At 41.2% G+C, this 20,925-nt stretch overlaps 2 protein-coding genes across 2 annotated transcripts; both read right to left on the reverse strand.

Annotated features, from left to right (window-relative positions):
- On the reverse strand, positions 154-5,401 carry LOC110408679 (arylacetamide deacetylase-like 4). The gene is made up of 4 exons (XM_021417676.1): positions 5,124-5,401; positions 3,332-3,548; positions 1,264-1,327; positions 154-928 (listed from the first exon to the last, which is right to left on the reverse strand). Exons 1-4 carry the CDS (start codon positions 5,304-5,306, stop codon positions 154-156), a joined length of 1,239 nt encoding a protein of 412 aa, XP_021273351.1. The 5' UTR covers positions 5,307-5,401.
- LOC110408685 (arylacetamide deacetylase-like 4) lies at positions 9,277-19,859 on the reverse strand. Its single transcript, XM_021417686.1, has 4 exons — positions 18,630-19,859; positions 15,212-15,428; positions 14,379-14,442; positions 9,277-12,839 (listed from the first exon to the last, which is right to left on the reverse strand). The coding sequence occupies exons 1-4, from the start codon at positions 18,783-18,785 to the stop codon at positions 12,059-12,061; spliced, it is 1,218 nt and encodes a 405-aa protein (XP_021273361.1). The 5' UTR covers positions 18,786-19,859; the 3' UTR covers positions 9,277-12,058.

Raw genomic sequence — 20,925 nt, forward strand, 5'->3', positions numbered from 1 at the left:
CTTAGAATTCTTTGTGAATAACTGCAGCATGGGAAATTAGATTCCTCATGCAGTCAAAATAGGAAACATAAATCAAATGTGTTTGCATGCTTTGCCACGCATAAATTCACCAAGGGTAATGTAAGGCTTGCATCATTTTTCTGAAAAATACTTTTATAGGCTGTTTATATAATTCACAGTATTATCCATTATCTTTTTTCCAGATAAAAAGGAAAAAATCCCGTAGCCAAAAAATGCTAAAATTCCATGGAAACCACTCTCAGAATGATACCAGGTTACTTGAATGCCATTGTCCTCTAATCGCTTTTTGTATAACAGACCATCATCTCGAAGCACATCAAACTCACAGGTCACAATGTAGGATTCAGGGAGCTGGCAAATGATGGCATCTTCAGCTAAAAGGGGGGAAAATGTCATTGCTAACAGCTCTTTGATTGCTTCGTGGACTTCAGGTTTATATAAAGTGTGCTTCTGAGGTTTGTAGCCTCTAATCTTAAATTTATCAGGAATATTGTCAGCACTTATCCATTTTTTGTATTTCCATTTCATGCTCTCTGGAACATGGCAGTTTTGTATGATATCTTCCACATATGATGGTTTTCTATTAAGGTAACGAAAACATAAGTAGATGACTAGCTTACGGGACAATATGGGCACTGACGCATTCTGCTGATAGGAAGGCAATTGAAAATTTAGCCCCTGTAGTCCTGGATAGAACAAGATCTGTGCACGTACTTTTGGGAGATCTTTTTTATTCACCAGTATTTGGCAAATTACCGTAGCAAAATTAGCTCCACAGCTGTCACCGCCAAGGATGATGAGAGAAGGATCCACGTGATACTCATCTAAACTCCTCATAAAGTATAAGGTAGCATTGAGACAATCAAAATATTGCCCGGGATATGGGTGTTCAGGAGCCAGGCGATAGCTGGAATGTCAAAGGCATCGTGGTTATTTTCAAAGTCGTTCTAAAAATGCAATTTGTGTTGTTCGTGGTTGACTGGTATGGTAGTTGGGTAGGTGTTTTCATTGATATTTTAAAGTTTGTTTGCTTTTAACTCAGTGTAGACTGGAAATATAAAGTAATGGTGTAGAGCTATTTTGGAATACTTTGCCTCTAAGTACGTTCCCATATTAAATGAAAGGCTAAAGCCAGAAATACGGAGCGCAATCTGATATAGCAAAGAATATTAGCATGTTTTTCAGAAATGTTTCAGCTGTGAACTGTTACCACAAATATTTGTATGTAAAAGTGACACTTACCCCACGGACACAACCACTGAGTTGCATTTTTTGGCAATATAGCGGCATATTCTTTCAAAGGCTCCTACAGACAAAGTATAACAGAGATTGTATTTTAAAAGTTAAATATCCTTTTGAAAATATAGATCCGTATTAAGGTATTGAACACGTTCTCTGCGGAAGACACTGCAGCATGAGACCAATGAGTAACTTCTGTGCAATGCAACCTTTATACGTTCACCTGTTTTCTTATTGTTAGTCATTGGCAGATAGGACATAATACAGACACATATGAATGATGATACTGGGGAAAACAAAAAGTGTCCAGGTTGGTATCACACCTCAGCTGATGGATGACGAAACCGTCTGAGCTTGTGACAATCATATGATAATGCTTATGCAATAGGCTTGTGAAAATGTTAGGCTTAGAGGACTCCATTGATACAGAAAGTGCTTCTTTATTTAACGCCCTTGATCAATTTTCTTTCCATTAATTTTTACAGTCACCTCTAGAACCCATGATTTTAACATCAACAAATTTGCGCAGTGAAGAATGCCGTAGCTTGCTTACGGAATTATGTAAAAAAACATTTCATTTTGCTCATTTTTTACCTGGCATTGGATATTCCATTTGATCTAGGCCATTCTTTTGCTGTAAGAAACGGTGAATAATCATTCCCTTAACTTCCCATGCTTCTAATGATTGTATAGACAGATGATGTATCTGCCTTTATCCATCTTCTCCAGCCTGAGGAGTCTTAGTGCTTCAGTAGGGAAGCACTTCTATCATCTCAGCACACTTTCTGGTACTGTTAGGTCCAATTTGATGCATGGGAACCAGAATGTCACATTTCAAAACACCGTGGATTTATTACAGCAGCATAAAGAGCTTTCCAGTTTTATCCTGTTTTCCTTTCCTAAGAATAAATCCTGGCATCTCATTTGCTTTTTGGCTGCTCCTATGCACTAAGTCAACATTTTCAGGCAATTTTGTAACGTGGTCCCCAAATCATCTTCCTCCCAAATCCGAGTACTAGCCTGCTTAGACTCCACTGTTTTATTTATTAAACCAGGATCATCTGTTCATCTCTTTGGCTTCTGCACTCCATGTCACCTAGTGTTTTATGTCACCTACCGTTTTATTGCCCAATCCTCTGATATCATAAAGACATTCTTCACTTCTTCAGCCAGCCACTTGCTGCCCTGAGGGCCTTAGTATCGTGTCACCTTTCATTATAAAAGCTTGTCATTGTGTTAGTTGCTTTCCTGTTATCAAATACCAAGGGGCATTGAAGAGAAAGGTCACGTATGTCTATGGTCAGTGTATAGATATGGGTATTATATTAAGTCATGGCATACGATACGGCTCCATTAGTGTGCTGATTGTGCAACATGGATTGTGTTGTGAACAGCAACTGTGCAACTTTGTGGTGAAGTTTTTTTCCTTCCAGCCATGGAGACTCACAACCTCACCTGCAGGTAACTGAAGTCTGTCTGTCGGTGTGCTAATGCAGACACACCCTTTTGTTCTTAAAGAAAAAACGGTTCCTAAATTACTTCTAAATCTTAAATTTTGTTAAATTCTTTCTTGGACCGTGCCTTGCTGTCTGTTAGATCTCCTTTGATCCATGGGCTACAGATTAAGAAACACCAATTCGCGTTCCTACCCAGCAGATGAGCACGGAGCACAGTAGTGTATCTTAACTTCTCTACTGTGAGGCTCTGTTCAAGCTTAGAGAAAACACTTTGCTCCAGTTGAAGTCCACAACAGAAAATTTCTCCTTGAAAAGTTAACCGAAGCATTGTTTCAAAGAACAAATCCAGAATGTTTTCTTTCTGGGAACGCTACTGCCATTTTCATCATTATGTAATGATTCCAGAAAGTAGATCTAGGATGCTTTGCCTGTACTCCAAAGTGGGTGATTGCCCTTAACTGCACACTAGACTGTTAATGCGGTAAGGTCCTTTGCAGTTAGTACTGGGTTTACGATATCTATGGTCATTAGGAAGGACGAGTGAGATACTGACACATGTCTGGGGGGTAAAGATTTGGATCTGACTTTAAAAAGAAAACTTGCTGGTTTCTTACTGATGCTCCCAAATGTGCCAGCTCCTCCATGAAAATACAGTATTCCTCTTCTTTTGCCAGTAGGTGGCCACTTGGGCTGATAAATCCTCAGTGGTACCTCATCTACTTTGAGGTCTTTGATAAGAAGTTCTGAATCTCTCCATGGTGGTATTCCATCTACCACAAGTCGTAATAAGCTTAAATCACTGCAGATCCCTAGCTTCTCCAAAATCTTTCCCTGTTGAAAAGAAAAAATAATTAGTGTGAAAGGTTACAATTATCTTTAATTAAAAAAAAAAAATCTTGCGTTTATTTTACTGTATTGTATTTTCAGGAGACAGTGCCTCATTGGATTTACAGTGAGTGCTGAGAAATCCTTGAATTATTCTGATTGAGTTGAGCGTTGCTGAAGATTGAGAAAAAATAATGCATCAAACCCTGTTCAGCATAGGCAGTGATCCTCTTGCTCATTATCTATTTTTGTGTGTTTCTTGTTGCAAATCTAAAAAGTAATCACACATGTATTTCAGCTGAGAGTAAGGAGAAAAATAATCTTTGATTTGGAAATAAGTGTCAGTAGCAACTATGGGCGTGAGGCTGATGAAAGAACAGATTAGTAGGTAACTAATCAAGTAGGTTCTGCTAGAATCTATGGGAGTTGTAGACTCATGAGGTACACAAACAAGAGCAGTTGCTTCTACTTCTTAACCTGTGATGAAAAGAGGACAACGTTCCTGGACTCCTTCCTGCTGTAGGGAGCCTTGGCAGGCGGTTGGACTCAGAGATCTTGGGAGGTCCCTTCCAACCCCTACAGTTCTGTGATTCTGAGATTTTAGAAGATATTTTTTTAATCACTTTTCTTAAAGATGCAATATATTTTGCATGAGGAATTGCAAAGAGAATTTAATTACCCAAAGAAGAAATTTCTGTTACTTGGTGGAAGAGATTTACTGTATCGTACTGTCTTAACCACAAAACCAACTGCTTTGAAGCCCAGTATCCAAATACTGTGCAATTTGTGGGGGAAAACCTCAAGACCCTAAATGGATTCAGTGGTCACTTTCAGCCCAAGGAAATCCATGTTTTAAGGCCAGCCTGTGTAGATCTAGAAGGTCATTAAGAACTTGCTTCGTGCTGGTCCTTTCTTCCTCTCTAAAAATCTCCACAGTTTCTTTGACACTGGAAATATCATATAACTTGGGAGATGGATGGAACAAATCCCAGAATTTTTAAAACTGAAAATCTCCAATTTTTTACATCTTTTTCATAAGAATTAATTTCTCCTTTCCATTTGAAACATTTTAATTTTGCCTTCAGAATAATGTTAAATTCGTGTGAGTAAATACAGGTACACATACATTTTTAAAGAATGAGAGAAACCTAATCATATCATTCACAAATACATCTTTATCATATTCTCTGAACTAGCCACATGAGAAGAAAGCCCAAACCATTGCCATCCATTTTGTATTAATTTCATTGTCTCAGATACACAGTGTGTATATGTCTATGAATATATATGTTTGATTGTGTATAGTGAATACAGAATGCAGCAAATGGGAAGAGTAATCTAGGCCTGCTTATAAATAAATGTTATTATTATATGTACATCCAGTCCAGTAGGAACACCATACATATATGTATTATATAATATATATACTGTATTATATTATTATTATATGTACTATCTATAATAATATGTAATATATATATTACATATATATATATATTTCCTTTTTCCCATTGTCTTCCAGCTCCCAAATATCCTACCAGAACAAAAGGCAAATCCCCAGTGTTAAGAAAGTGAACTTACCAACACCATGGAAGTAATCAGCACCGAGTGGTAAAAGTAAAGCTTCAGAGGTTGGTCAATTCCAGGTGGCAGTTCTGAATGGAGAAAGTCATAGAACAGCCTGCCCAAAAACAGTGCTGATATTACAACAGGTGAAATGAAAATCACTCCTAACACTACTAAACTTTTATAAATGGATGCCATTTCACTTCAGTGGAAGTGAACTCCAAAAAAAACCAAAAGCCTGTGCTGCCTCAAGTCTTGGTTCTTGGGTGTTTCAGAGGTGTCTTCACAGCAGAGTAAGCAATCCATTCATTAGCAGAAATAAGTTTATTAATGTTGCAATACTCTGATACTCTCCTCCCTTCTTTGCTAATGATACTATTGGCAACGCTAAGATTAAAAAAGGGGGAGGGGGAATCTCCTTTTCCAAAAGGGGCACTCAAAATATATGGAGTTGATTTATGTCTGGAAGATTGTCGGTGTCTGGCTTGTTGTGGGCTCGTTAGAGATGCCATTACTGTTGTCACGTTCGATTCTGGAGATGTGGGGATCCTCACAGCTGCCGTCAAGGTGTACGCTCCTCTGAGAAGACAAATACTCAAATCCACATTTCTTATGAACTTTGATTCACACTTAAGTAAGAGAGCATTTGCTCTGTCTATGACCTGTGATATGTCTCAGTGGAAAGACTGGGTTAATTTAAATGGTGTGTACGACTTCAGCTCGCACAGAAATTTGATGCATCAGTACTGCTTTTTCCAAGAGGTAGGAGTACAAGCTGTACAGTCAGTGCTGGCCTGAAGCCACGTGTGGGTCTCCCAGGTGATATCTATGTCGATTCAAGCCCCTGGTACATCTCTTCATTGACTGAACTCGATCAATTGTATGTTCCTTCTTGTTTGTAATTCAATGTAAGGGCAGGATGGATACATGTATATTAGTAAGGAATGGCTAAAGTTGGTGGCAGTCATTTGGGGAAATCACGTTTCTGTTTTCTTCACAGAATTTCATTTTCTGCACAATGATAAAGTTACAGTTCCCAAACTGTTTTCCTGTCTTGGCTTTTAAAATGAAATTGCCATCTGAAAACTGATCTAATCCTTGGCTTCATTAGCACGCAATTTAAATCAAAACAACCAAGTCGACCGGCTTGCACAACTGGAGATAAGACTGTGTGGGATAAAGCAACCGGTGTCTGCACCAACATTTGTGCAATGTGCAAGCCCTCAGCTGTTCCAGGTGGCCAAGTCATTCATCCACAGCCCTTCTGTTGTTCAAGAACCATCAGTTATGTGATGTTTCAGAATAACATCTTAATATTTTACTCTTGTAGCTGTATGCTACTGCAGCTCCTCATTCCTTCCTCCCTCCCCCAGTTTTCATGGTTTCCAAAACGAAGCAGTGATCTTAGGGCAGCTCAGTCCTTCTGGGAGTGCTCATATTCACAACCATCTCATGTCGTTTGGTGCCTCCTATTCTGATAGACATTTGTGACTTAAATAATCTGTTGCCACCCATCACTTTGTTTTCTGCTGATGCTTGGTCAGTGATGTTTCACATTTTTCCATTCTGGTCCACCATTCTGTGCCTGCAGATGTACAAGCAGAGGCGTCTGTGATCGGTGTCAACCTCTCATGGATTATGCTGAGCAGAGAGTGCCATGTTTCCAACAGGCCGTGTGGATGGGTTTCTGTAAGGCTGGTCTAGATGGGCAATCACAGACCTCTTTGCAGCCTGAGAATGCACTAAACTCTTCACACCAATCATGTATCCATGTGAGAGTCAGGCAGCTTTCAAACCAAAGCAAGGCTGGAGTGCCAGGGTGGCTGGTGCTCATGGGTTATGTGAACATCAGGAGGTTGTGGGCTGTGTTAGGAAACAGTTGATGATTGCAGCACTTCTACAAGTAAGTCAGGAAGTGCTACAAGAGCTAATGTGTGATAAAAGTGCTTGTGTATAACGACTGAGGTGCTGATTCAATCAAGTACAGCCAGCTTCAGTGGCTGAGTGGAGTCATGCAGCCAAAAAAAAAAAAAAAAAACCAGAAAAAAAATAAGAAAAAAGAATGAAAATCCAAACTAATAGCTGCTGATACGTTCCTCTTTTTATTTCTTCTGGTTTTGGCTGGTTTTAATGTACCTTTCTAAATGAAAGGCTCCTGTAAATGAGATTTACCTGGCTCTGTGTATTTATTAACTCCAGATAACACAGTAGGACAACTAGATTCCTAACGCAGCGTAACTTACTTCAGTTTTACCAAGTAGAGCAGGTAGGAATCTTACTGCTCCCATTTCTGTATGTATGTAAGCAAAGGGCTGAAAGCAGCTCAGACCTCTTCACACCTGGTAAGCCTTACTCTTCTGATCTGTGAGATGGATTTGATGTGTCCTTCGCAGGGACACCTTATTTTTTAGAAATTACAGCTTAGTGCTTGCTAAGTTGTACTGTTTGTTAATGTGCAGTGTATCTGCCTCCTACCCATCTTTCGGCGTCCTCCCTTGTTATCTCCACCTCCTCTCCCAAATTAGTAGCCACTCCTTGTGCACATTGCTCTTACTCATGACTGAAAGTCACCATCTGTGCAGCCTGCCATAAATCTTGATTTAACCTTTCCTTTCTTCCCCTCGAGTCTGCTTTGAGGTATATCATTGAATCATAGAATCGTTAAGGTTGAAAAAAGTCCTCTGAGATCACCGAGTCCACCCCCAACCCATTCCACCGTGCGCACTGACCACGTCCCTCAGTGCCACATCTCTGCATCCCTTGAACACCTCCAGGGATCATGACTTCACCACTTCCCTGTGCAGCCTGTGCACATTCAGTGATGAAAAACTAAGATATGGTGTCGTTCTGTTCAGGTACATTTTTTAATCAATGTCTCTACAGAAGGCCTTTGTTAATGCAGTGTTTTGTAATGTGGTTGAGTTCTTGGACCTCTGTGCCTCATCAGCTGAGAGGTTCTGTTCCTTGAAATGGGTGAACTCTTCTCCACCTGAATGGCGTCCAACTAAACTGCTGCAGTTCACCAAACCAAGATGTGTTATTTTGAAGTCATTAGTCTGAATGCAAACATCAAAATTGTGACCAGCCTCAACTTTCTGTGGCCAGATCCAAGATTCATTGCTCCCAGCCCTTAGGTGAGCAGGAGTGCAGTGCGTCCTCACCTACTGCTGCCACCAAGCTGGGAGGTGCTGCTGGCTCCCAGGAGGAACGAGAGGCCTTGCAGAGGGATGTGGGCAGGTGGGAGCATTGGGCAGTCAGCAATTGCTTGAGACTGAGCAGATGAAAATGGGGGGCACTGCACCTGGGGTGGAGCAATGCACAGCCTTGGAGTGTCTAAAACACTCAATGACCTTTTGAAACGTCTGTTGGGTGCTCATAGTTTGTACCCAGAGCACAAAGATGTTTGCCAGGTTATTCGGATAGCATTGAAAAATCAACTGTATACTGACATCTCGTGATGTCATTACGTTGTTTCACGTGTATAGTTCTTCTCACTCATTGTTTGCATGCGTAGCTGTGTCAAAAAGATACAGAACATGATGACTGGAGTTTTTTCTGCTTTAATTGCAGTCAACAAAGTATGTCCTTTAAACGAAATAATACATTTCTATATGAAGTTCCTTTACAGTGAGAAGTTGATCTTTGGGGTATTAAGGGAAGTGAAATTTTGAGAGAACCATGAGCCTGTATCTGAAATGAGCATGAAGCACTGACTGGGATGCTCCTGTAAGATACTTTGCCTAAGAAAAGGGTCCTGTTGTTAAAGGAATACTTAATGCTGAGATTTTACCTTGAGAACTGAAAGTTTGAAATTACCAGTTATTTCATTGCTAGTCGAGTCATTAAAGAAAAGATCTGCAGTATCTTCAGCGTGTTGTCTTTGTTGGTTTTTTTAAGCCATGGGATATCTGATCGTTGTTACCTTATTCTTTGTTTCATTCTCAGTATTTCAGTGTTAGGAGTGTGCTCTTCTGTCACTTGATGGACAAACTGCCACCCGTGTCAATGAAGGAAGTGAATGTCAAAATTAGTGGCACTGGTTCCCCATGTGCAAAATAGTCAGCATCTGAAAGTCCGTACTAACTGATACATCTGCCTCAAAATCAGGAAGAAATTGTAGATTTTTTGCTGTTTTGATTATTCAAATTGTATTCATTCTGAAAGGCCATGTGCAATAGCCTCGTACATTTTCCTCTTTTTTTTTTTTCAATTAATCTTTACGAGTGTAACCAAATGGCATTCACATTGTTCTGGCAGGCTTCATTTTCCAATTAGCTGAATATAAATAATGTCACCATGCCAAGCATTGGAGAACATCCTTCCATTGCATCTTCTTGCTGAAGGCTTCCCTTACATAATTGTTAGCAGCGTTCTTTGCTTTTGATTATAGTTTAAATAAGACAGTGGTGGGTAGAAAATATATACAATAATGTCGAATGTCTAATATCAGAATAAGAAATGAGTTAATTGAGTGCAACAAGTCTATTTATATCACAATGACATTTTCATTTGAGAATTTGTCTTCCGTCTCAGGAATTCATTATCGATGTGAATCCTCAGCACAGACCTAAGTTAAACACCAAATCATGTGCACAAACTGCTTTTATCACAATGCAGGTAAAATGTAGATGTAAAATATTTCATGCAATTATTTGTGTTAATTAGACATCAAGGAATATAAATCTGAAAATAGAACATTGTCAGAGAAAACCTTTCAGATTTCAGGTATACTCTGATTGGAACCTTGCTCGTCCTGATAAGCTCCCAGAGTTTATCATCATTTCTAATCATGGACAATAAACTCATTCTCCTCTTATCTTCATGCACTTGTAGCATTCTAACTGACTTTACTGACAGCTGGGAATCCTAGGTTTAATGGCACTGGAATGGGCTGCCCAGGGAGGTGGTTGAGTCACCGTCCCTGGAGGTGTTCAAGAAACATTTAGATGTACTGAGGGACGTGGTTTAGTGGGGAAATACTGGTTGTAGGTGGATGGTTGGACTGGATGATCTTGGAGGTCTTTTCTAATCTTGGTGATTCTATGATTCCATGGTTTTAGCAAGATATTGCTCTTTCTAAGGGTGTTGTTGAAAAATCTGGAAATCAGGACATTTAGTAACTCAGATTATTCTAGAAAAAGTAAACCATAAATATTTTGCATACTACAGGCTATCTGCCTCTCAGCTACCCTTTTTCTTTGAAAGCTGTATGCTCATTAGCCTCCTTTCCCGAGGAAATAAACTCTGCTGTATCCTCTATCTCCCTGTGTTTTTTTCTTTCTTTTGCTTTTTGACTGTATTAATGAAATTCAACCTCATTTCTTAAACAATAGAGTACATACAGGGTATTTCCCAAAGAGACTTACAGCACTCAGTGTGAGGATTCTCTGCTTCTCTACATTAATGCAGCTTAGAACAAGATCATGCTGAGAAGTAGCTTTGTCGCTATTGCACAAGAATAATCTGTGATGGTTCAATATCAAGTTTCGTATCAAACCTTTAAAGCCTACTGCAGGAGAGCATTTATGTGCCAAGTGAGGAGGAAAGCCCCTCTCTAGAACCGTGACTTGTCCAACGTGCATTAAATGGTGTCATTTCTCTTCCTCTCAGCACCTTTATTGTAGTCTTTTGTTTTGTTTCACTTCATCCTTATTCTCAGCTTTGTTGTGAACCATTTACGATCAATGTGAACTTTGATTTTTTTTGTATTTTTAAATTTTTTTTTCTCCCTCCTTCTCCTTTCTCTGCCATGGCACTGCTCATCGTCCTTCTGCGGGGAAGTGCTTTCTTCTTCAGTCTGTGCTCTGTGTATAGCGACTGATATTACTGTGCATTCGCATTTTTCTGTACCTATATAAAGAAGCGTATATGCATTTTTAAATAGATGTTGCATTAATCAATACTTTTTTGCAGCATCTGTAATTTCAGGCTTAATCGTTTCCAGACCTTCTGTCTTTCCACTTCACGGGATCCCAGAATCCCTGCCTGTTTGGAGCTGGAGAAACCTCTGTGTCTCTCTGGTCCCACCCTGCCCCATCAGGGCCACCCAGAGCACCAGCATCACTTTCAGGTGGGTTTGGATCTCCAAGGAGGAGAGCCCACAGCCTCTCTGGTGCCTGTGCTGTTGCTCCGTTACCCACACAGCACGCAAGTGCTGCCTGATGTTTCGACGGATCCTCTCATGGTCCAGTTTGTGCCCATTGCCTCTTGTCCTGGCACCGGCACTGCTGACAAGAGCCTGGCTCCCTTCTCTCTGCACTCGCCGTTCAGGTCCTTAAATACCTTGAAGAGATCCCCCAGAGCCTCCTCTGCTCTGGGCTCAGCAGTCCCAGCTCTCTCAGCCTCCCATAACGGCAGAGGTGCTCCAGGCCCTTGATCATCTTGGTGGCCCTGTGCTGGGCTCTTTCCAGTAAGCCTGGGTTTCTCTTGAACTGGGGGGCCCAGAACTGAAGTATGGTTGCAAAGTTGAGACTTCATTCTCGCCCACACCTTTTCTGCTTTATTCAGTTTTCTTCAAGCTTGTCTCAAACTCAGCTTTCATCAGATACAGATCTCGATACATCATTGACCATGCTTGTTATGCACTTAATTTGTAGATCCATTCTCCTCACGTTGTCCTCAACTCTCTATTTATATATTTATATTACCAGAAGTTTATTAAGCCAAACTGCACTGTGAACCATTAGTCGTGGGTACCAGACCTCTTATGGGTAGTGGAGAAAACTGTGAAGAGATGGTAGGCAAAATCGAGTGATATTGTCCTTCTTTGATCATAAGTAAAAATGAAGTGAAAACTGTCACAAAATCAATTTCTTGGGTAAAAACTAGGCAGAGCCAATGCAGAAGTTTCAGAAGATGTTTTAACAGAAGGAAAGCTGAGGGTGTTTTTTACAAAATCTTTGCAAGTAGGGAGAGATAGGAATCAGGAAGGGGAAGCAAATAATGGAGGTTTACATCAATCTTAGGAATTTTTGTATCTTTTCCATGCCTTTAATTCCAGATTGGAATCTTGCCACCTTACCATAAGCAGCTAAGAATACTGTTCCATGGAACCCCTCTTCCAGATGGCACAAGGTCACCTTTATACCGTGATCCTCTAATCGTTTCTTGTACAGCAGTCCGTCGTCTCTAAGCACATCGTATTCACAGGTCAGAATGAAAGTCTCAGGAAGTTGGGCAATGACACTGTCTTCACACAGCAGTGGTGAAAATAAAGGTTCAAGAAAAGGCTTGGCCAGTTCATAGAGTTCGTCTGAGAATGGTGCTGGTGGGCCTGGAGGTGTGTAGCCTCTCGTTTTAAACTCGTGAGGAATATTATCAACACTCAGCCATTTATGATACTTCTGTCTTCCCTTTTCTGAAATATGGGAACCCTCAAGTAATGTATTTACAGCAGACAAGTCTTTATTGAGATACTTCAAACCAAGAATGAGGGTTCGTTCCCTTATCAAAACAGGAATTTTGGCATTCTGCTGATAAGAAGGCAAATTAAAGTCTGCAGCCTGGAGAAATGGATATATTAAGATTTGTGCTCTCAGCTTTGGGACATCTTTTCTGTTCACCAGTGCTTGGGCAACAGCAGCAGTGAGTGTACCTCCACTGCTGTCTCCACAGACAATAATGCGGGCAGGGTCTACTCCGTAATCTTGTGCTGTCTTCATGAAGTGTATGGTGGCAGTGAGACAGTCCTGGAATTGGGTTGGATATGGGTACTCAGGAGCTAGGCGATACCTAGATAGGAACAGAAGGGTTTCAACATGGTCACATCTAATCAATGGTCCCTTCGTTGTCTTTTCATTCATGTGTTCGTATGTTTCATTCTGAAGATGGGAAAATGTCCTGAGACTGTAATTACAGCAACAGAAATTATAAAAATTCTTGCTTATGATGTATGAGGGCTGCTCCAAGAGGAATGCCTCCTATTTTATGATGTTGGCCCACGACATCAGAGGCAGATGTTGGTGGGACGGCAGAAGAGGTTGAACCTTCCCACCAATATCCCATTACATTGGTTGCTGTGTGACACGTGGCAGCAGAAGGACAGTCTGACACATGGCATCTGGCATGGAAGTGCATGTGGAGCAAAGATGTGGAATATAATTCTTCCATGCAGAAAAATGACATTCCATTGGCATTCACTGACGCCTGCTGAACATTTATGGAGATAGAACAGTGGATGTGAGCACAGTAAGGGGTGGGTGATGCATTTCTGCAGCAGCGACAGTGACAGTGGTCACCTCCACTGGTGCAGATTTTGATGAGCACGGCATGCAGGCTTTTGTTCATTGCCGGTGAATGCGTAGCTAATGGTGGTGGCTATGTTGAAAAATAGTGTTCTGTAGCTGAGAATTTGCTCTCTCAAACAGTGTTACTGTGCTCTTTGTAGCTGTTGTAGTTTCCGTGGAAATAAATGGGAGGCATCACTTTCAGAGCAATCTTTATTACTGTTTTTTTTTTGTATTTGAAGGGGTTCAGTGCACTATCCTCTCTTTGGATAATGTATCTTTAGTTACCTATGTTTTAGGTGAGTGGGGACACACCCTGGGTTACTGGAGAATTAGATGGCCAGGCATATATGTAAGAATCAGCTATCAGCAATTCTCATTAGAAATCAAAGAGATCATAGAAAATTTATCACAAAATACAAAAAAATCTTGTGTCTTTTTCTTAAAGCTGAGTTCTTTATAAACAGAATCAATAGGAGCTAATGACTGAGTATTTTAGGAAGTAAATAGCAATTAGGGCCGTTTTAATCCAGTTCCAAGGCATGAGCTATTAAAATCTGGTTCTTTTAAAGATATATTACAACTCATCAGAAAGAGAATTTAGGTTTTTCATCTGGGATGAATTGCAGGTGAGATGCGGGCTCCATGCCCACACACAGATTTTCAGAGCTATGAATGAAATGAGTATTGAGGAGTATTGAGGAGCCTGGGCAGCCGTGCTTCTGACAGAGGCAGTTACACTTCTAACACAGTGTTGGTTTCAAGTTATGTGCATGGCTTTATTAGGAAATAAAACCATCCTCACCCAGTGGGAGCTACAAATTATTCTAATGGATTTTATTTGGAAATTAACAAGTGGGGATTAGTTGACTAATTCATTCTAAGAGTCATTAGTGCTAGTGAAACACATGTGGTCGTTAAATACGAGTGCTCTGTGTGGTTTGCAGGGAGCATGGCTTGCAGGAACTTGTGCATTAAAGAATTAGGAACCCAGGAGGAGACAGGAAGGGCTGCCACACTGTGTGCTTGGATTAACCCTACTTACCCAACAGACACAAACACTGAATTGGTTTTCCTAGCAAGATAGCGGCATGTTCTTTCATAGGCCCCTGTTTAAAGAAAATAATAATAATATGTATTTCAATTGAGTTGTAACTTGCTTTAAAAGGAAGTCAGAAGAAAATATACTGAAGATTTTTTCTCTGTTTTGTGGTTATAGCTAGACTGTAAATCTCCTACCGCTGGTTTGATCTAATCTGGACGTTGCTCACAGCCCTATTACATTGGTGGGAACCTTCTTGCCAGAAAGCCTGCTGGAATTTTTACCATTCATTGTTTCAGTCTCGTCGCTGAAAAGGTAATACAAAGCACCACTGCTGCCACAGCCAAGGTGGGACTGAAGATGAGAACCAATTAAAAATTAAAAAAGAAGCAGCTAAATCTTGCACGTTTTCCTGTGCGAGTGACCCCATCTGATCGCTCACCTCTTTCCATTCCAAGTTCCAAACTGTATTTTTTCCTTGTAAGCACTTCCACTGGGAGCACACATCGCAGTATGTACACGTACACCCATGCTTGCGTGCGGCTGTGAGCACAAACTGTGCTCTTGGATAAAAAGAAATAAAATTCTTATGAGCTTCTCAGCTTTTCTCATAAGCATGAGGGAGAAGATGAGCAATCAGAGAAGTTCTAGATACGCAGTCTGTATAGTATAACAGAATGCGTACTGCTCGTAAATAAAATTATCCTGTGCCCTGACATGATGATTTTTTTTTAATTTATCATACTTAACCTGCTACCTCTTCTCACCGTTTAATAAATGCCACGTTAGGTCAGTAACTGCATAGCATGTTTAGTTACAATATTTACATTACTTACGAATGCTTCCAAACCGTCCAACCCCACCATGGAAGTAGAGGACCCCTCTCCTTTGGCCAGTGGTCGATGTTTTGGGCTGGTACAGTCTTACTTGAATGTTTTCAAAGATTAAGTCCTTGATAATAAGACGTTTATCTTTTAGTGGTGGTATTCCATCCATTATAGCTCTGAGGAAACTGACCTCTGACATGATACCAAGCTTTTCCAGTAATATTGCCTGTTAATAAAGGAAAAGAAACCACAAACTAATGCAAGTGTTAGAAATGTTAGAGGACAGCATGATGTTTTACAAATGATCTCATTCTGCAGTGGTGAAATCCTGGCTTAGTCTCTATTAATGGAATAAATCTTGAGCTATTAATAGGAGACAGAAGTGTCAAATACTTCCACTCGTTAGGCATTGAAGCAGCCCTTAGAAGAACATTTTTCCATAGCATCTTCCACAGCCAGCCCCTGAACAAGGGTGCATTTGAGCCTTGGTTCCATCTTCACATAATGCATGGCTTCGTGCATAAACACAATTGGACTGGATGGTTTGTTGTGTTGCCGTTATTCCTACATATGTGTTTCAAAAAGAACTCTATACACAGCTTGTGTCTTCAGAGCCCATTGTGAGAGTCGTGTGCTTTCACCTCGCTTTTAAAGACCTCAGTAGTTCAATAATGTGGTCCTGTGAAGTTGGGTGTGGGGATCTCATTGTATGCCATTGGAGGAGCTGATCCCATGTGCAAGAAGGATCAATTTGTGGTCTGGTTTTACTCTCGTACTGGTTACTTCTACTGATCCCCTGTATGATAGCCATGAGAAAATAATTGTTGTTTCTTTAATCCTTCAGTCCCCTCTGGTATTCTCTTTCTTCACACTAGTGCTTTTGTAAGAGTAAAGGCTACACCTGTAATTAACTACATTGTAAATTATGTAGATCACTTTTGTCTTGGAAATACAAAAAAAAAAAAAAAAAAAAAGAGGGGTCCTTATCAGCTGCTGTGCTTAATGCTGGAGGTCTGACAGGCAGTTGTTAAACCTGGGATACTTTGACTGATCAGCTTTCATAGAGATTGGCATTTGTTTATATTGCTCTGTCACCTCACTGTTAGCTCTGAATATCTGCTGTGGATTACTGCAACAAAGTACAATTGTCATATATATCATATCACAGAATCTTAGAATGGTTTGAGCTGGAAGGGACCCTTAAGGCCACCTGGTCCAACCCCTGCAATGAGCAGGGACACCCACAGCTCCATCAGTGCCCAGAGCCCCCCCAGCCTGACCTTGGCTGCCTCCATTCCATTCCATTGTGAAGAACATCAGTTATTGGGATCAGGACATGTAATCTTCCTAGTTGTTTCTGGTAATATGCAGACGTACTTTTTATCTGGTGGTGGTGTTTTAAATTGCGCAGCGAGTAGAAGCTCTATAAGAATCAGCAGCGTTGGCATTTTTCCTTTTTCTGTTTCAAGTCCATTTTTCAGCTCAGCCTCTGCCATCAGTGCCACAGCGTGTGCCCAGCAGCAGCCACGCACAGTGCAGTGCTGTGCTCCCCTTGGAGCAGTGTGAAAGATAGAGAGGAACCCGAGCTGATGAGGAGTGGGAATGCAGACACATGCTCGGGCAGGGGAGCAGGACCTGCAGCAGCGTGCAGGCGGTGCTGCCTGTGGGAGGGAGGTGGTGGCTGTGCTACCTGCTGCTAGGGCCCTTTCTTCTCCTGGCACAGGTATGCAGACTGCAGACAGAAGTGATGTGTGTTGCACGCTGTGCCAGCCCTTCTGCCGAAGTCATTACTAGAAGGAATGGGGTCCAAGAAGCTTAGAGAGCTGTTAACACTGCAGGTAGCGTAACGTAATCAGCTCCTCCGTGTTTGGATCTCCAGTGTTTGCAACTCGATCTCCCAGACAGAGTTAGTCCTATGTCCTCTGGCTACCTCCAAAATCTGTCAGTTTTTCTTCTTAGAGACCAAATTCTAGACCAATATTGAAAAATAAAGAACGAGTCGATTTTTCAGTGAAGAAATTTGATTAAGACATATCTCGTTTTAAGTATATCCTCAGAGGTGAATACGGATAGTTCCTCATAAAACTTACTAGATTGTGCATAGTTACATCAAGCTGTTTTCTCTCCAGTGACTTCACATGCATCTTTTGTCTAGATCTGCCATAGCAAACTTTAGTTTTCCCTGCAGTTTTGGCCTAATGGGTTGCCATCCCTGGAGAGGGTCTGGCTGCTTTGGACAGCAACAAGCAGAGCTCCTGCTGGGTAGATGTCACATTGAGTGGCATGGTTAGTGGTGGGGATGGGTTGCTGGTTGGACTTGGTGATCTTAGAGGTCTTTCCAACCTTAACGATTCCATGACTCTATGACTCAAACTTTGCCTGCACTTATACTTTTGTTTAACCATACATTAATAGTCTTATCTCTCTGCTCCTGACATGGCGCAATGCTTTTCCTTGCCCTCTCCCTGCCAGTAGCAAGGATTCAAGATGATAAGATCAGAAGCTGAGAACCACATTCGTTATCAGGGAGTTTCAAGTCTCTTACATACAAATTACACAAAGGTAAAACTTCAATGGAAAAAGGAGTGTTCACACAGCGTTTTGAAAATGTAGAGTTCCACATGTAGTATAGTAGAGGTAAGAAGACTTCATGTGACTTCAGTTACTGTCCTGTTTTATTGCACTGCTTTCTGATTGTAGCAACGTTCAGACCTGGGTGAGGCACTCCTCAGGACACACAGTGAGTCACGTCCTTAGGAACTTACTGGCTGACTTCAAACAAAACTTAATAAGCAGTGTAGCAGGGAAAAGGAGAACAAAATAATAACAGGAGAACATGGAATTTCAGTGAAATGTCATGCACAAGCCAAAGAAAGTGAACATTTTCTTCTCATCATTTCAAAGGCTAAAAGAAATGAAGCTTGATTTAGCCATCACAGACGTGTTTTTTAAACTCAAAATAGGAAGTCACATAGACACTGTGGAAGAGAAAGATGATGAATGTAGCAGCTGCCTTTCAGATGGCTCAGAAGTAGTCATGCATTGGTAGGAGAGAGCTGAGCTCAGTACATCGTTTAGTTGCTCATTCTCTGCATAAGCACTGTGTTGTGCAGAGCAGGAGTTTAACATATATCATGCAGCAGCTTCAGCACTGCTTGAGGCTGCACAATTTAAAAGCTAAAACTTAAGCCATCGGGAACAAATGAGGTACTATGCTGTCTGCAGGACTTTATTTTTCTGTAGTGCTTCCTTTAGTGCTGCATAGCAGGCAGCGGGGCTGAGCCACAGGTATCCACAGTGGTGCTCTCATCACCAAATAAATCCAGCTCTGTACTTGCCATGTATTGATTCTAAAGCATTTCACCCACCCCTTATCCCTCTATCAGAAATCAAATCAAAAATGCAGCTTTAAGCAAAGCGTACTTACCATACCGAAACCAAAGTTCATGACGTAATGAAGAACATACAGCTTTCTGCGCTCACTAAATCCAGGTGGGATATTTGCCACGGGGTGTTCATAGTAGAATACCATTGCCACAACTAAAGTCACAGCAAGAAGAAAAATGGGGATGAGAAGTTCCATCTTGCTGCACGGCGAGGAGTCAAGTGGAAGAAGCAGCGGTGCCCTCCTTCCCACTCCAACTTTTGCAGTATTTCTGAAGGCAAAGGCACAGGTTTAGCAATTCCCTCCGTGTCCCATCATCCAGCTTTTAAAAATCCCAGTAGGAAGATGGAAACATGTGGCAATGAAACCACACAATTAAGCAGGCAGCAACAATTAGTCATGAGTGAAGCTTGCATAAGCAGTTTTTCGTATTTACAGCTAACATGTTTTGGCTCTCTGCCCATTACCGTATGTGCTTGGCATATCATCAGTGTCACAAGAAGATAAAAAACTTACTACATCTCTCCCTATGGCTTGAATGCAGTCAAGCAATATTGTATTATTATTTCTGAGTTTATGTGGGACAGGATTTCTTAGTAATCACCTTCCGAGCTGTTCGATTTCTTGATTTTTTGTGCCCCCACACCTTCCTTTCTCAGACCTCTGCTGAAATCAGTGTTGCAAACATACCTCCTCCTTTTTATTTGGTGCTGGTCATAGACATTGCTTGTCTATGCTGTATCTATACACATACACCTCAATCGAGAACGTATTTGCCCTATTCCTGATCTTTCAGCTTAGAATGGAGTCTTTTTAAGGCGAGGATAGCATTTTATGTTGGTTTTTATATAGGACTGCTGTGATTTCTTCTAGAGAGCATTCACATACCTTTACATTATTGCTGAAATAATAATGATAATGGAGGCCAGAAGAAAAAAAAAAAAAAAGCACCACAGCTGTTAAAAAGCAGAGGTGATTCCATTGGTAATAGTTAACTCTGTGAGAGTCTGACAGCATCAGTTCTGAAGGACATGGGGGTGGTGAGAGTATTATCAGATGCGGATCTGCTCTGCTGAAGTCAACAGCGTTGGGCTGGTTTTTGTTAGCACCGGATTCGAGAGGTGCTATAGAGATTGACAGCAAATGATGCATGTGGTTTTGTATGAAGAGGTATAGAGAATCACAGAATCATAGAATCGTTCAGGTTGGAAAAGACCTCTAAGATCGTCCAGTCCAACTGCCCTCCTACCACCACTGCCACTTTTCATGCTGTTTCTTGTTTTCCAGCCCCTGCCCAATCCAACCCAAGGCATTGCCCTCATGCTGCAGAGCTCAGCCAGCACTGTATGTGTAAGTGCACATGATGTGTAGAACTCAAAAGATTAATTTCTGGTAGCGATAGGTATTAACATGCCAGCACTGTATGTGTAAGTGCACATGATGTGTAGAACTCAGAAGATTAATTTCTGGTAGCGATAGGTATTAACATGCAGGTAATAACAGGCAGGACATTTCTAGGCAGTTATAAGCATCATTAGGAACTCTCAATTTTCAGATTAGCGTGATCTTAATGTATTTCCTAACATTTCTCATTCACAAAGGGCAAACAAAATATTGATCCGACATCCAGATTCAACCAAAGCACTGAAATAAATCTTAGAGGGGTTTTAAGTGAGAATTAGCCTATGTGCTTTTTGCAGGGATGAATATCGGAGCCGTTCAGCATTAGAGTCTGTGAACTGTGCAAGAAACAAAAGGAAACCCATTCACTGTATCTCCTTTCTTTGTGGCCTGGGCTCCTCACCTCCAGCTCAAAGCCAAGCTGCTCTTTGGGATGGAACTTGATTGACTAATTGATTAACTGACTGATATTGTACGCTGGCACGCAGTGACATCTTTGAATCCAGTAGAACTAGAAGCAGTTGCAGTCTGAAGCATCAGCGATTTGTTCCTCCTACATATCTCCTCTCCAGCAGATGAATGCCTGCATCCATTGCTACGTTTGGTTGTGCGGTGATTTTTTCAGCAGCCTCTTGGTTGAGCCTTAGGGTACTGCATTCCGTGCTGACAGATGTCATTCCAGGTGGAAATGTAAGTGCAGCTGGTGAAAACTGCACCTGGACTTGATGGCTTCAGGACCGGTAGCAAGGCTTAGACACCAGCAGAACATTGTGTTCTGCATGTGCCGCCTTCTTGAGCATGCTTGTGTTCAAATCATTTGTGCCAAGATTTAACCTGGAACAAGCCAAAAAAAAATAAATCAGTAGAACAAAGCCCTTTCAGCTCATGTGGTGTCACCTTTGGGAACAGCCCCTTTCTATCGCTCTGCTCAAACTGT

This window comes from Numida meleagris, chromosome 20 (assembly GCF_002078875.1).
Source record: "Numida meleagris isolate 19003 breed g44 Domestic line chromosome 20, NumMel1.0, whole genome shotgun sequence".
Classification (NCBI taxonomy): Eukaryota; Metazoa; Chordata; class Aves; order Galliformes; family Numididae; genus Numida; species Numida meleagris.